Here is a 17,081-nt window from a genome sequence, read left to right as displayed (position 1 = left end):
AAGGAGGTATATTCAAAACTGCTGTCCTTTCTGAAATGTTCAAGTGTCTTTCTCTCTCCAAGTGGCTTCGGAACATTGAGAACTGTGACCCATTCAGAAGTTCTACCTCCTAAGACTTTCCCAAAGGTGACCGTTATGTAATTGTCATTCCCAGTGCCTTCCCGGATCATTGGAGATGGGGCCAACTCCACAGTCCTTCTGGTCTCTGTCTCAGGCAGTGTGGTGCTGGTGGTAATTCTCATTGCAGCTTTTGTCATCAGCCGGAGGTAAGCACTGAAGCCACTCACTGTGCAGCCCCCGACCTTCCCAGTGTTTATGATGGTTTTTTTCTCCTCCACACAAAGCTAAGGCTTTTGATTGCATCATAAACACGACTTCTGCATCCCAAGTTTCCTCCTTGTTGCTTTGATCTTCCCACACCCCTGCCAAAGCTGCTAGCTGTACCCTGGTGGCAGGCTGAGAGGTCCGGAAGGACCCAGCTAATTGTAGGAAACAAAGCTGAAGAGCAAGCCAGTGGGAGATTTCTAGGTGCTTTAAGCTGCCAGGTGTTACGTTTATCCCTCTCTTAAGCCTGGACTCACTGCCAAAGGCAAGAAAAAGCCCTATAAAACTTGGGTCCCAATTTTGAGCTCTGCCATTTGCCAGCTACTACTACATAAACCTTTTTGAGTCTTTATTTCTATTCTCTAAAATAGAGATAATTATTATCTGCCTCACAGGGTTATTGACAGGAGAATTTTGATATGCAAAATAGATAATACAGCACACAGGAGGTGCTTCAGCATGATTTTGGTTAACAGTAATGGTCACTAAAGCAAAGAAATGGGTACTTCACATTCAGTCTTCCGCCAGGAAAGGCCATCAGCATTTCCAGAGAAGCAAGGGATTTCTAGAGATTATCCCTTGAGCAAATCGTGGGCATGCCATTGCTCTTGGAAATGAACCTGAAACATCTGAGTCCTTATCCTCTAAGTACTTACAATCTGACTTGATAACTTAAAAAATAATCTAAAAAGGAGAGAGAAATAACAACAGATTGGCAGCATCTTCTTTTGAACCAGTTTTTCTTAACTGTTTTCGTCTCCATTTACTTACTCCCATCGCCTGCCCAGAGGCTCCAGAGGAATGGTCATTGATATGTGCCCTGCATCTGGGCCTTCTTTCTCTTTTATGTGTAAGAATCTGCCTCTTCCCTGATCTGCATCCCCATATACCATCAACTGTTTCACAAGATGGGGCTGTTGGTGAAAAAAAGGGCTAAGCCTGGGGATGTCAAAAGGATCCTCTTAAATGTAAAGCTTTTCATTCTCTAGAAGAGGGAAGTAGTCCTAGGAAAGAAGTAATTCTTGCCCAAGGTCGTCGCACTGCCATAGTGGTAGGCTGAGCTTCTGCTGGCCCCACCAATAGCTGTGCTTGGCTCTCAGGCCAGTGTCTGCTGCATTGTCCCTCTCTGCCTACTGATGATCTCACCAATGTCATAGCAATGCCTTTGGCTATTTCCACTGGCCTGGGCAAGCCACAATGCTTTTACTTTCCTCTGATATACATTATAATTAGAGTGATGACCATATAATCTAGTTTGCCTGGATTGTCCCAGTTGGTACATGTATTTCTTTTTTTTTTTTTCCCGAGACGGAGTCTTGCTCTGTTGCCCAGGCTGGAAGTGCAGTGGCACGATCTCGGGTCACTGCAACTTCTGCCTCCTGGGTTCAAGCAATTCTCCTGTCTCACCCTCCTGAGTAGCTGGGATTACAGGCACACGCCACCACACCCAGCAGCTAATTTTTGTATTTTTAGTAGAGACAAGGTTTCACCATGTTGGCCAGGCTGGGCTCAAACTCCTGACCTCAAGTGATCTGCCTGCCTCGGCTTCCCAAAGTGCTGGGATTACAGGCATGAGCCACCGTGCCCGGTCATATATTTCTTAATATCATGCTCCCACCCTCACTCTCCAAAGTGTCCTGGTATACAGGGACCAATTATGTTCACTCTTAACATAACACAGTATAGAACAACACGTTCTGTACAGGCATCTATTTTACATTGTGTTCATAGCTTTTGATGCACAATCTATGAATAGGTATGTTTGATTAGAGTGATGAGTCAAATCTTGATGTTAAATCCACAATAAATTCTCATTTCTGTTTCTTTAATACACACACATACAAAAACATATAGACATTGGCATGCCCTCTATATTCTAAACAGCAGTATATCTCAACCTTTGGAAACTTAAGGTTGACCTGCATAGATTTTGAATTCCCACTGTTCTTTCCTTCCCTGGTATTTGATTGTGAAAGCCAATCAAGATGGCCCTCTTTCTTGTACATTGCCATTTAGTTTTGTATATGTACACATGCTGTGCTTATAACCACTGGGAACCGTATGCATTAGTATATATCCATCTGATGGTGGGAAGCATGGAGCATGTGGGGGAGTGTATAGGAATTATGTGTGCTTTTTTGATTTTATAATTACATATTTCTGTGTCTGAAATGTTCACAGTATACAGAAATAATCTTGGTTGTTAGAAAATAAAGATGTTTAAAGGTTTAAAAACAGATACAATTCATTAAATACCTCCACCTCTAAAAATATTTGATAAAAATTCAGCACCCTAGGATGCTCAGAGCACTTCTCTGCAGAAAGTAGGCCTTGCCATGTGTCTTGACCATCTCTTTGACTTGACTGGAAACATTCTCTAGTTGTAGTCCAGCTTTGCTTTAGATTTACTTTGCTTTTTTGTTTTTTGGTATAAGTGGCCCTAAATACAGCAGTCAAACTGGAGTAATGAGAAATAAGCCACCTCATTGTAAGTTTCCTTTGGATGTTCTGCTTAAAACATTGGCTTTGATGAAAAGAAAGGAAAAACACATGAAAACGTAATGTGGGGGGACAAGTTTATTAAAAGCCATGACTACGGAAAATAGCATCCTTAAGCTTGATGACTTAATTTCCTCTCTGCTTTTATTGATCACTTTATTATATAAGGCAGGATTGATAGCAGGATGCATCAGATTTCCAATTATGAGTCCCCACCTTAGAGAACTGAGCCTGTCGAGTTACCTAGTGATGATTCCTGTCCCTTGTCCCCCATTAAAAAAAAAATGTCACTTCCCAAGGCTGATAAACAGTGCTTGGTGATTGGTCCTCAATGGATCACTTTTTAGAAAATGAAATGTCAACCCCTTGCCCTCATATTGATTCTTCTTTAGTGTCGGCCGTAAAGCTGTCATGGGAAAGGCCGCCTGGAGCCAGGTAGCTGACAGGCTTGCAGCGGCTCATGCACACTCAGCCAATTCTTCTCCTTACGCAGGTTGTCTGCTCTGTTATCTTGGACTATAAATGTTTAAATGGGACAGGAACAGGTGAACAGAGAGGAGACAGGTAGTGGGGATGGAAGCCTGGCCCAGGCTTTTTGTGACAGGACAAATGAAAGGTAGTACATGGTACTGGCGAAATAATCTTGCCAGACTTCAGCCAGTAGTATGAGAAAGCAACAGATGAAACACCCTAGCCTATAAAATCTGAGTCATGTCCTTTGATGATGGGGCTGCTTTGTGCTTCTTAGAATCACTGAATGTTTATGCTGGAGTGGATGCTACAGACAGATCCCTTATGGGGGTCCCCTTGAACTGACTCCCACTCTGCTGATGGCATGCAAGATTTCTAAGGAAGTCAATGGACAGAAACTCACACAGTGAGAAAAGTTTCAGTCCTTCCGATGACCTCAGAGAGAAAACCGGCTTGGTGCTAATTTGTCATTTAAGAAAGAGGAAGCAGCCTCAGGCTCACAGTTGGTATCTTGCTAGATTTTTTTTTATAGCAATTGTTTTATTTATTTCATTGTACACATTCAGCTTATAGGGAGAAGCCTGAGCCTAAGGCAAGCCAGAATAATCTGCACTTTTTTCAGTGAGATCTACTTTTTTCTTTTGGCCAAATGGAACATGTAAGCATTTAGGGATCGCGGTGAAAGAATCAAACTACTAAATTTATAAAATACCTAAAATGAGATGTTATACTAGGCACACTGATTTAGCTATATTGTATATTTTTACCACCCACATTTATGTTAAGCAACTTAATTTTATATTTTCTGTAGGCATCTTTGATCTGTGTCTTTCTCATCACTCAAGAGATGATTTCAGAATTCTTTCAGCTTTCCAGAGCACATAATTGTACTTGTTATCTAGGTTATTTTAAGGCACAACACTTCTTGCACCTATGTGATGCTGTCCCTATAAATTTTATTTCAAACCACAAACAAATCTCTATTTGTAAATTCTCTACAGCAAGTCAACATTTCCACATTTATATATTTATATATTTGTGATCTCCACAACATAACCACTTTTCTGTATTGTTTTTTTAAAGTGATCTTTAAAAGGACTGTTAACAATGACATCCTAAAATACAAATTATAAGGTCATAACTTCCAAGACTAATGACTGAATCGATGTTAATTTTCTCTGACACCCTCTTCCCTTTTATAGTAATGATCTCATCAAGTTGTCTCCAAAAGCGTCACAAACTAGTATTAATTCAGATTGTTTTAGGGTAGTGTTTTTTCCAAAACAGTATTACAGTATTGATTGATTGATTGATTGATTGATTGAGACAGAGTCTCACTCTGTTGCCCAGGCTGGCATGCAATAACTCAGTCTCAGCTCACTGCGACCTCCGCCTCATGGGTTCAAGTGATTCTCATGCCTCAGCCTCACAAGTAGCTGGGATTACAGGCATGTACTACCACTCCCAGCTATTTTTTGTATGTTTAGTAGAGATGGGGTTTCACCATGTTGGCCAGGCTGGTCTCGAACCCCTGACCTCAGGTGATCCTCCCGCCTCGGGCTCCCAAAGCGCTGGGATTATAGGCGTGAGCCACCATACCCGGCCCCAAAACAGTATTTTATTATTCAAATGTGAAAAACAATTTTAAGAAAAGACTAGAATACAAAAATAGCCCCTGTTTCTTAAAGGATAACTTAGTAGTGAGGGAAAGTACTACTGATAACCAGGCACATGCTGTTTTTATACAAACCTTCTAATGATTGCTAGTGACACTGGGTTTCCATTTATGTTAGGGTTATAAAGTACCCCCTTTACCTGGATAAGGAAAAAGAAGTGAATTGATTTTAAGAAAAAAATGAAGTGGTTATGGCAAAATTTATATATATATTAGGTACTGGAGGCCTAAAGAGATTAAACAAATAAACGAAGGTCACATGGCGAGTTAGTTGCTGATCAGGACAGGAATTCAGCTCTCCTAACTTCCAATACTGGGATAGATATGTTATTTTAATATCTTCTTAACTGACAAAGTTGACCTACATAAAAAAGCTGACATTGGCAGTTCTATGGAACCAAAGCTTCAAGAGTCTGCTAGTGATGTTGGTAAGATTTGTAATCTGTGAATTAATGTTCAAATCTATTGCACAATATAAAGTCAGAGTTTGCAAGTTAATTTTCTCCTCCTATTGAAGGTTAAGATATTCCACTTTGGAGCTAAGAGTTCACACAATGCCAAAACAGTTATTGTTCAGCCTATGCTACCACACCTGGCTAATTTTTGTATTTTTAATAGAGATGGGGTTTCACCATGTTGGCCAGGGTGATCGTGAACCCCTGACCTCAAGTGGTCCGCCTGGGCCCTAATTTCCTTCCCTGGAATATTACGATCATGTGAAAATGAAAACACTTAAATGTTAGCCTAATTCAGCTCTGATGAAGTCATGTAAATTCACACAACTAGGGGCAGATGATACCTCGGGAACATTTCTAAACAACTTGCGTGCAACCATTTCAACATGCTACTCATGAACACCATTTAGACATCATTCGGTGCAAGAACAATGACAGCTTAAAGAAGAATGGCTGCTGTGAATCTTCATGGGTGATGCCGTTCAGTGCTGGAAAGGGACCTCCTGGAGCCATGCTAGTTACGTTGCTTTATTTTTAATATGCACTTTAGCTGAATAAATTACTTACCTTTCACTAATTAGTTTTGGAACAGTGAACCGCATCAATCAAATCTGTCCGCTTGACCAGAAAAGTTAGTAATTTAGTAAAAGCACGGTTTACGCTGGGCCCCTGCCTTGCTCCCCCTCTCTATTTTGTTTGTTTTATTGAATAGTCAAGGTGCCAGGAACAGCACATTGGTTGAGAGGGCTCACGCTGTTCTGCAACAATGTCTGTTAATACCCTTATTACCCTGTCCCTTGGACTGCAGGAGGGCTTAGTTCACACTCTTTCAAAGTTTCACCTGCAATGTGGCCTCTTTTCTCCAACTCCTGTGGCTGAAAGGGTCCATGTTTCCTTCTGGAGCATTCACTAACAAAACACTCCACTCCTTCCCAGTTTTAATCAGCTTGTCCACATCTCTATAATTAGAAAACCTTCAACAAAGTTTTCCTTCTGCCGTTCAGGTGATCAGCCTCAGATGTCAGTTTTGACTTAGGACTTCAGGCAGTGTGGCTTCCTGCAGGCTGGCTGCCCCAGTGGTGAACTTCAATGGGCTTTCTTTCCTGGGATGATAATGGGCCACACTGTCCTACACGGAGCCAAGGCAAAAGGGCCATCAGGTGTTAAAGGTAGAACAGGACACAGGCATTTTTGTTTTCCAGGTATTTTTAAAAAGCAAACAGACTACTATTAGCCTTTCAACAGTAATCCTTGTGTTTTTTTTCAGCCATTTCCTGCAGTCTTAAGGGTCCTCTCCTCCAAATAACACTCCACGTAAAAAAAATCTCATTTAAAAACACACCTTCACCACTAATTTAATTCCTCCTTCTATGTTTAGAAGTCTGAGGAAGGGATGGGCGTGTCAACCTTATAATCAATGACCCCTGTCATTTTGTATTTCCTCTGGCTTTGCACATATTTAATGAATGTGCTTGATGCAAAACAGATAAACACTTTCCCGGGCAGCTTCAGGCCATGGGTTTCTATGGTATATGCCAGGTTTTTGTTTCATTGACAATTTTAAGTTGGTACCAAAGCTTTCTCACTCTATGCATTAGTTTTTCCTTCTTCAAAGGAAAGACATTCAAATCAGTATTCGAGACCTTAAGTGGTTTAAAAGATATACTTGTAATTTTAGATAATGCTTTTAGGAGCTCTGATAAGACACAATCTTTCAGACTGGCAGGACCCTATCACACCCTTGGGACCAATCAATGGCATTTTCCTGACATAAAATGTTATTTTAGTAGTCCCTGATCATTATATTTCCTTTAAAAGAAGGGAAAGGACGGGGGTGGAGGGAGGGGAAGAAGATTGGAGGAGATTTCATCTTTTATAGAAAGTTGTTTGGCTTCAGGGTATTTAAACCTGTTTAGTTACTTGGATGAAGCAATGGATTTTAAGAACAGTTGAATTCATTTTAAGTGAATGTACTGATATAAAACCTAATACTACTTATAATGAACTCTCACCAGGTATCCTTATGTAACTAATCTCCAGTAAGAGAGGCCCTATGAAGTCGTGGGCTGGATCAGGGCTTCCACAAAGTCCTGTACTTGCTAGGAGAGGACGTGGTGATCCTCTTGCTCCACACCCCCCACCCCACCCCAGCTGCATGTCCTCATCTACAGGGAAGCCGAGCGTGTCTGTCTGCCTGGTTGCTTTCGAAGGGTTGTCATGAAGATGCAATTAAATAATAGACTCTGGCTGGGTGCGGTGGTTCATGCCTATAATCCCAGCACTTTGGGAGGCCTACGTGGGCGGATCACTTGAGGTCAACAGTTTGAGACCAGCTCGGCCAACGTGGTGAAACCCCAGCTGTACTAAAAATAGAAAATTCGCCGAGTGTGGGCGGCGGGTGCCTATAATCCCAGCTACTCAGGAGGCTGAGGCAGGAGAATCGCTTGAGCCCTAGAGGTGGAGGTTGCAGTGAGCTGAGATCATGGCACTGCACTCCAGCCTGAGCAACAGAGTGACACTCTGTCTCAAAAAATAATAAATAAATAAATAAATAAATAAATAAAAATAGACCCTTTGAAAAGTTAAATGCAAAGGAAAATGCAAGCTTATGATTTGGGACTGAAATACCCTACTTCACAGTTAGCTGTAGTCACTGGGGTCTCTGTTTTGCTAAGTTGGTTCCTGCTTTGCAAACAGGGGAGGAGATAATATATGAGATGAGAGCACTTTGAAAAGTTAAATGCAGTGTAAAAGTGCAACATATTATTATTTGCCAGGGAATTATCCACACGGAGAAACATCTGTAGGCTCTGAGGGTCTGATTTGCTGAGCTGGTTCCTGCGCTGCTGACAATTAGGAGAGGAATGTGGGAGGGAAGCTTGGAGCATGTGACCGGGATCCGCTGCCTCTCTGGTTGCACTGCCTGGCTCCTTTAGGTTCTCTGTTATTCTCTGTTTTTCATAATCATCTGCCTTTCTACCTGTTCAAAGTTTAAGAGTTCAGGGTATAGGATTTTGACAGGACCACACTGCCAAGACACCTGGCCTTGGGGGAATTTTTCCTTATCTCAGACCCTGTTTCTTTTTCTATAAGTGTCTTGCCTTACCTTGTCTTTGAAGCTCTAAGAAAACAGAATGTAAATTCCAGTGTAAATTGTACCTTTCTGACAGAAACATAAATGTATACATTTTATTTACTAATTTGGCCTCAACTTCCCAAGCTTTAAACAGCTGTGATATCAACTGAGTTGATTTTCTGATTCCTTTAAGTGATATATATTCTCCTGGCTCACTACATATATGTATTCAAGATTTTTGATTTGCAAGGCTTGAGTTGATTTTCCAGTTTGTATAAGAGAGATATATACATTCCTGATTGAAGATTTATATGTACTGAAGATTTCTAATCCACAAAGCTTTATAACAAAGCCAGATTTACACTATTAAAAGTTGTAGGAGCAGAATGCCAGGTTTAAGACAATGCACCACTTTACTGAAAGTGAATTAGGCAAAGCAAAACAAAGCTTCTCACTTTTACCCTTGCTCATTTTTTTACAAATTAGGGAACATAATTCAGTACAAAGCAAATACTTACTTTTAAACTTTTCGTTAATAAGTTGGGAATTTGTATGCAGCAACAGATACTAGTAATCGCAAAAGTATTGTTTCAAGAGTATCGTGTAATATGATAATGAATTTTTGTGGTAGTAGTTATCTGGTTATAACAATAATATTTACTATTGCCTGTCACATACTGAACATTATTGCCATTTGATTTACACAGAATTACTCATGGAAATTTAATTTAGAATGTATATATACATACACACACATATATACACACATGTACATATATATGTACACATGTACATTTATATCAATGGAAAAATAGCCAATAAACCTATCTTCAATAAGATAAATTTTCTCTGAGAGATTTTAAATTATAATTATATTACAAAATATTTGCTTTAACCTATTGTAAGACACCTCAGTTTAAAATTGTGGTTCAGAGGTGTCTGTGACTGCTTGAGCTTAAAACCATGACTCACTACCCAGGTGACAAGTATTTAATCTCTTGTAAGTCTCAGTTTTCTCATCTCTGAAATGTACATAGCATACCTGCCTGACTTACAGTAGCAAAGAATTTGTCTTATGGCATGTATTAAAGCTTAGGTGTTTGAGGAAAATAATTCTCCTTTTTAAAAAAATTTTAATAGACGGAGTAAATACAGTAAAGCCAAACAAGAAGCGGATGAAGAGAAACATTTGAATCAAGGTACAAAAAATTGGATTAAAAAATTTTATTTTTAGAGCATGTCGCATGTTTTCTAGTTTAAACATGTCCAAATAATATTTACGTGACTATTAATGTTATATAATATATTCCTTATCCCAATAATATACTTCCTGGGTATCAAACTGAAATGGGCGATTTGGATGGTGAGATTAAAGATGTGGGATGAGGTAGAGGAGTTTCTTTAGATTTTTACTTTTCTTTATTTAATCCTCTACCCTGAGAAAGTTATCAGTCTAGCTGGCTCATTCTTGTAGCGGGGTGGCAAAATTAAATGGGTATTTTTTTTCATCTAAGCTGGAAATTTGAGGAGGAGGAAAAGAATAAGAAATGTAACAGTAATTGCTACTTTCCAGGGAATGGCTATATGTGATATAGAATTAGTGACTATCAATAAATTTTTAGTGGATTCTAATTTTGATGTTCCAAAGAGGTCAAAGAAGCCAGTAAAAGAAGTGGCTCTAGAGTGACTTAAGCAAGGTAGAAGACTTTTTTTTTTAGACGGAGTCTCGCTCTGTCAGCCAGGCTGGAGTGCAGTGGCACAAGCTCGGCTCACTGCAAGCTCTGCCTCCCTGGTTCACACCCTTCTCCCACCTCAGCCTCCTGAGTAGCTGGGATTACAGGCACACGCCACGACCCCCGGCTAAATTTTTGTATTTTTAGTAGAGACACGATTTCACCGTGTTAGCCAGGATGATCTGGATCTTCTGACCTCGTGATCCGCCCGCCTCGGCCTCCCAAAGTGCTGGGATTACAGGCCTGAGCCACTGCGCCCAGCCAGTAGAAGACTTTTAAATGGACAGCGGTTGGTGACTATCCAGGAGAGCTGTCCACTAGAACTTTCTGAGATAACATTGTTCTATATCTGCACTGTCCAATATGTAAGCCAATAGCCACACATGCTATTGAACACTTGAAATGTAGCTAATATGACTGAGAAAGTGATTTTTTAATTTAACTTATTTATAGTTAGATAGCCACATGTAACAAGTCACTCACATATTAGTGCAGAAAGACAGAAGAAAGATTGGCTGGGCACAGTGGCTCATGCCTGTAATCCCAGCACTTTGGGAAGCCAAGGCGGGCAGATCACTTGAGATCTGGAGTTTGAGACCAGCCTGGCCAACATGGCAAAACTCTATCTCTACAAAAAATAACTAAATTAGCCAGGCATGATGATGCACGCCTATAATCCCAGATACTCAGGAGGCTGAGGCATGAGAATTGCTTGAACCCAGGAGGCGGAGGTTGCAGTGAGCCAAGATCCTACCACTGCACTCCAGCCTGAGCAACACAGCCAGACTCTGTCTCAAAAAAAAAAGATAGAAGAAAGACAGGAACTGGGAGTAACAAGACTCATCTTGAAGATTTTCTTGGCTATAGCATATAAAGTGATGAGGGATATGGAGTGTCTAACAACTTTCCATTTATTCACCTCGTTTCCTCCTAAAACCATGGTTTTTTTTACATGGGATATATGTTTTTTTTAAATTTTTACATGGGATATATGTTTTTTTAAAAAGCTGATCTATTAAAAAGAAGTAGCAAGAAATTGCCAGTTTAAGGAGCTTATTCCTAACCAATGGTGCTGGGATGAGGACAAGACCTACAGGCTTGGAAAGGCAAAGGGACTGGGCCAACTGGTGTCCTTCATACCCTCTGGGCCCCAGTGCCCCAACAGCTCCAGGAGGGAGAGGTGCAAATGCCAGGACAAAGCTTTTTACAATGACTTCTGCCTCTTGGTCCAGATATCTGTCACTGGGCTGCCTGCAAACACATCTAAATTTAGTTTATGAGTAGTATGAGATATGGCTGAATTGTACTTCCTGATGTCCAGGCCATTCACAGTTAGGCTACAATGGTTATCTCCAGCTGAAATTTTCTGGAAAACTTGAATATCTCAGCTTATGACACCTTCTTTCCAAACCAGAAAAGAAGTGGAGGTCCACTACAGAGTCTGTATTCTCAAATCAACTAGCTGATATTAACCTTATTGTCTACTTTAACTTGGGTTTAACCTAATTTTGTTAATTGTCGGTCACATATTTAATTCATCCAGATATTGGGCAAAATGTGACACCATGTGGAAAGAGCTGTTTGCAATTAAAAAGCTTCTATTTTCTTCCCTGAGGGAGGATAACTGAAAGTAGTGGGTAGGACTTCATGCAAAGGCAAGGGAGCTATGAGCCACTGCTTGGGACAATAGTATTTAGCTAACAGAATCCAAATTTCCTCCATGGGATGGGTTGTTTTAAAAATCTTGTCCTTAAAGTGTGAAGACATTCCAGGAAGTCAGTAAAGCTGTAGCCTCTTAAGTAGCTAACAATATTTTGTTTACCCACTAATGAAAACCAGAGCAAGAATTTAACCATTTTCATATGTCAAGACCTTACAGCTAACTTGACTTTTCCTATGTTTTGTAATTTTAGACCCAGACTACTTATGTTTATTAGTGGTTCCTTAGAAGTATTCAGCCAACTTATCATGTTTATCACTTAGGTGTAAGAACATATGTGGACCCCTTTACGTATGAAGATCCCAACCAAGCAGTTCGAGAGTTTGCCAAAGAAATTGACGCATCCTGCATTAAGATTGAAAAAGTTATAGGAGTTGGTAAGTGTCTGAGTGTCTGTCTGCTAATGAGTCTGTTTTCTTGGTGGATGTTAAATATGTGTGTGGATTATGTAAATGTTTTTGTGAGTATATTATATGTGTTTATATACATGAAATTTCCTTTTTTTGAGTATAAAGTATCATGTGTTATAAAGAACTCCAGTACAAATTTTGATTTTATTCTTAGAAACTTAATGCGATCTGAAATCAGGTTGATTGCATTCAAAAGATTTACTCTATTTCTTACTAAGATTTTGTGTAGGTTTTTTTCATTAAGCCTTAGTTTTCTCGAATAAAATGCGGCTAATAGTAGCATCTACTTCAGGGTTGCATGGAGGATTTTGTGAAATAATCTATGCAAAGCACTAGCACATGGCCTGGCATGTAACAAGCACTCAAGGAATGTTAGCTATTATTCTTTCATCTTGAATGTGTTTCTGGTCCATCGTAGATTCTTTTTCTCTCCCAAAGGTGAATTTGGTGAGGTATGCAGTGGGCGTCTCAAAGTGCCTGGCAAGAGAGAGATCTGTGTGGCTATCAAGACTCTGAAAGCTGGTTATACAGACAAACAGAGGAGAGACTTCCTGAGTGAGGCCAGCATCATGGGACAGTTTGACCATCCAAACATCATTCACTTGGAAGGCGTGGTCACTAAATGTACGTGGGTCACCCCCTTTACAAAGCCAAGTTAGAATTTACTGGGAAATTAAACACACATTTTCTTTCCAGGAAAATGACAGATGGCGCAGACCCACTGATTGCTAATAGGAGGAAATCAGTGCAGGACAAGTCATTAATCTTGTAGTCAGCTCTAAATGGGTCTTTGGTTTTAGCTGATACCCTATCTCCAAGGCAGCTTGTGTGAGATTTTAGAGAAATTAATATTGCAGATTTTTGGTATGCCATGCCATCCTTCAGATATTTGCTAGGCCAAACTGATTGTCATAGGGTAGGCTCAAGCAGATGGTAAGCAAAATAAAATTTAAGTACTTTTCCTATAAAGCACAACAAAACCTGGCCACACCTTGTGCTGGAATCTTTGGTTCCAGATGCAGAGAGTGAAGCTTGGGAATCTTTAATATATTGGGGGATTTGCTTGTCTGCTCTGCCTGATTTATGGCTGTTGCAGTTCAGCACCTATTTACAGTAACACCTGGTTGAACTTTCCTTTTTTAGTCCATTAGCATTCGCTGAGCCTGTGAACCACGCTTCAGTTAAAATGTGACACAGCTCAACAGATGCATTTTGTGAAGCAAACCCTGAATAAATCTGTAAGGCTGGCTAAGACCAACTTATAAAGTGCCACATAGACAGTACAGCTGAGGCAGTCCCTGTTTAAGGTGGCTCTGTTCCAAGAGCCCTCATACACACTACAGTTACTACAAGTCAAGGATCTTATAAGCCTGGGGCTATGTCTCCTGGAAGGCCAAGGCTTTTCTTCTTTGATTCAAGGTGTCAGTGGAGAGCATCTTCAGTCAACGTGTGCAGAGTAATGGCAATATAGCCACCCCAGTGGGGTGAAGCAGTAGGAGGAGGGGAGGTTAAAGAGAAAAACTGATGCTGGGTATAATCGCTCATACCTGTAGTCCTAGCTACTTAGGAGGCTGAGGCAGGAGGATCACTTGAGACCAGGAGTTTGAGGCTGTAGTTGAGATGGGTAAGTTTTCTGGACCCCTCGTAGGACTTGTAATGGGGTGTGACTTGTTTTGCTTGGCCACCGAGCTCAAACTTCTTGTAGGAAGGGGAGCACACAGTTTAGCACCTGCAGGAGCCTGGGCGAGTGGTTGCCAGTGACCTCTGGAGCCCCAGAAGGTGGATGTTACAAATAATGCTCTTTTAGCAGTTGTCATCCGTGGATGGCTAAGTGTTAACCAGCTCAGTGGAGAGTCAGGGTGACAGCCTTTTTCACCCTCCCCTCTTGGTACCTTGGTTCCTGTCTGGCGTCCAGGAAGAATCAGGTCACATGGACTTGAAGGATGGTGAATGTGTAGGTTTTATTGGGTGATGGAGGTGGCTGTCAGCGGGATGGGGAGCTGGAAAGGGGAAGGAATAGGAAGATAATCTTCCCCTGGAGTTTGACTATTCCTAAGCGAACACCCATGGTTTCCAGGGTTGAAGGTGGGGCCTTTGCAGGGAACCACCCTCTTCTACCCAGTATTTCCCTGCTGCCTGTCCGTATCATTCCTAGTGAGCTATGATAGTACCACTGCACCTCAGTCCAGGTGACAGAGGCACCTGGACTCTATTTTTTAATAGAAACCTGTCTCTACTTAAAAAAAAAAAAAAAAGAAAAGAAAAAAAAATGAGACATTAGACCTGGGGCAGGTGGCTAGTATACAAAATTCTTAGGAAGAAGAAATGAGGTGGTTACTAAAATGGGAGAGAAAGTATACACTATAGAGTTCAGGGGTCCTCAAACATAAGAATCTTCTGGAAAGCTTGTTAGGACAGTTTCTTGGGCCCCCTCCTCAGAGGTTTGATTCAGCAGGTGGTGTGCGGCCCGGAAGTTTGGAGTGCTAGAGGGCTCACCACAGGTGAAGCCAATGCTGCTGGTATGGGAATCACACTTTGAGAACCATTGGCCTGGGGACAAACGACGGCATACCAGCTCTGCTGCTACTAAAGCTTGTGACCTTGGACTACTTGTTCAATCTTTCTGTTTCAGTTTTCTCTTCTGTAAAATGGAGGTAAAAAGAGCATTTGCCTTATAAGGTTATTTTGGGGATGAAATAGAATAGAGTGGTTAGCACAATAGCAAATTTTTTCAGAAAAAACCTCGTATGTATTCAGCGGTGCTATTATGTCTTAAGAAGTAGGTACATCTTTCCCCATCTTCGGAATCTTTCAAAAAAAAAAAAAAAAGAACTTTGGTGCTAAGGATATATAATTTTCTTCCTAAGGTGGAGGCTATAATTACCATAGAATAGCCCTATTTGCTTTTTGAGATTAGTTTTACACACAGGATATTTTTCTATTGCCTGTGGCCTTCAGGGCCGCCCAGAGCCCTTCAGTACTTTAATTAAAAGATAACATTCCCTTTAAATACTTTTGCAGGTCCGTTTTCTAAAAAGGAGGCTCTGTTCAACTTAGGGTGTTTTTCCTGTCGCAGACAGTGATTTTCCTAGCACCTCTGCAGAAGAGAGAAGAAACAGGGGATCTTTGTATTAAAGTCCCACCGCGCCTCTAAAATGCGTAGCTATTACAGCTGTAACTGTTATAAACGACTGGATGTATTTGCATAATGCAGTTGTCACTGAATTAAAATGATTTAAAATTTCTATTGGAGAAGCTATGCCCTTCCCCCATCCCTTTCCTCCCCACTGCATCCCTGCCTAGTGCAGGGAAGGAGACTCCACTATCCAAGAGGCCAGCCCAGGCCTATTTTATAAGCCCCTCTGCTTATGGAGACATTCATCTTTATTTCCCTTGTAGACTCATAAAGGATCTGACAAATGGATACTTTTAATAAACAGAAAAAGGAATGCAGAAAAACTGTGAAGATGGTGCCAAGAGTCCGACTAGGGAGGTGTGAGGGTGAAAGGGTAGAGTGGAAGCGTGTGAATTCATTACCAGCAGTTACTTGAGTAACTTTTTAAATTGGCAGGAGGACCATAAATTCTCCGCATGACCCTCACTTTTGGATCCTCTCCTGTCGTCTCCATAGCTCCAGAGGGATCTGGTGAAATGCAAGGAGGTGTTAATGCACAGCCATGAGAGGCTGCCCTTTCTCATTAGTTGACAAAGTATCTTTTGATTGAGGCAGGTTGATTAAAACTCATTTAGGCACATTTGTTCTGTCAGAAGACTATGGTCGCAAGCTGGGCTCGGTGGCTAGCACCTGGAATCCCAGCTACTCAAGGGGCTGAGGCAGGAGGATCCCATGAGCCCAGGAGTTCAAGGCTGCAGTGAGCTATGATCATGTCACTGCGCTCTAGCTTGGGCCACAGAGCCAGACCCTGTCTCTTAAAAAAAAAAAAAAAAAAAAAAAATATTCACCCAGGCTTAAGTGCAGTGGCACGATCTTGGCTCACTGTAACCTCCGCCTCCTGGGCTCAAGTGATTCTCCTGTCTCAGCCTCCTGAGTAGCTGGGACTACAGGTGTGCACCACTGCACCTGGCAAATTTTTTTCTTTTTTTGAGTAGAAAACCCTGGTCACACATGTAGAGGGTAAATGAATCTGAGAACTAAGCATTTCCTATTTATATTGATAGAGGATGTGCAGACACACCTCTGCCAGCAAAAAGAAAAGACTTAAAAGTGGTTTTATGCACTTTGGTCTGCACCAAGATTCCCACTTTTTCTACCAGCCTCCTTTCCTCACTTGAAAATAAAATGTCCATGGTACTATTTTCTAATGCAAAAGTGTTTGCCTCTGAGTGATTTCTTAGACACAACACCAAAAACTCAAGCAATCAAGAAATATCACAAATTGATATATTGGACTTCATGGAATTAAAAACCCACTCTTCAACACTTTTGCCCCTAAAGTGAAAAATTTCTCCATCCCCTATATGCCAGAAATTATAAGCTGACAGAATCATTGGGTGGAAAATGTATTTCTTTAGAATAATTATGGGTGCTTTTCAGTGGTGAAATATTTCAGGCCATTTTTCCAGACTGAAGTCTAAATAAACAGCAAATGAAGCAATAAAAAGTGTGATTTTTATTTTTTTATTTTTAGAAAGACTCTCACTCTGTCACCCAGGCTTCAGTGCAGTGGCACAATCTCGGCTCACTGCAACCTCTGCCT

General features: G+C 40.9%; 1 protein-coding gene across 3 annotated transcripts in view; it reads left to right on the top strand.

Annotated features, from left to right (window-relative positions):
• The window catches only part of EPHA4 (EPH receptor A4), a 152,325-nt gene that overhangs the window by 116,316 nt on the left and 18,928 nt on the right, over positions 1-17,081 (top strand). For 2 of the 3 annotated variants that reach the window (XM_003272415.4, XM_030802352.1), the window contains exons 8-11: positions 155-266; positions 9,641-9,699; positions 12,217-12,330; positions 12,802-12,987. In XM_003272415.4, the coding sequence (XP_003272463.2) occupies positions 155-266; positions 9,641-9,699; positions 12,217-12,330; positions 12,802-12,987 (471 nt within the window). Of the gene's footprint in view, positions 1-154; positions 267-5,755; positions 7,171-9,640; positions 9,700-12,216; positions 12,331-12,801; positions 12,988-17,081 lie in introns of those variants that run through there. The other variant, XM_030802353.1, reaches the window with a different exon arrangement.

Source organism: Nomascus leucogenys, chromosome 22a, assembly GCF_006542625.1.
Source record: "Nomascus leucogenys isolate Asia chromosome 22a, Asia_NLE_v1, whole genome shotgun sequence".
Taxonomy (NCBI): domain Eukaryota; kingdom Metazoa; phylum Chordata; class Mammalia; order Primates; family Hylobatidae; genus Nomascus; species Nomascus leucogenys.
This window is presented reverse-complemented; position numbering and strand designations above follow the sequence as displayed.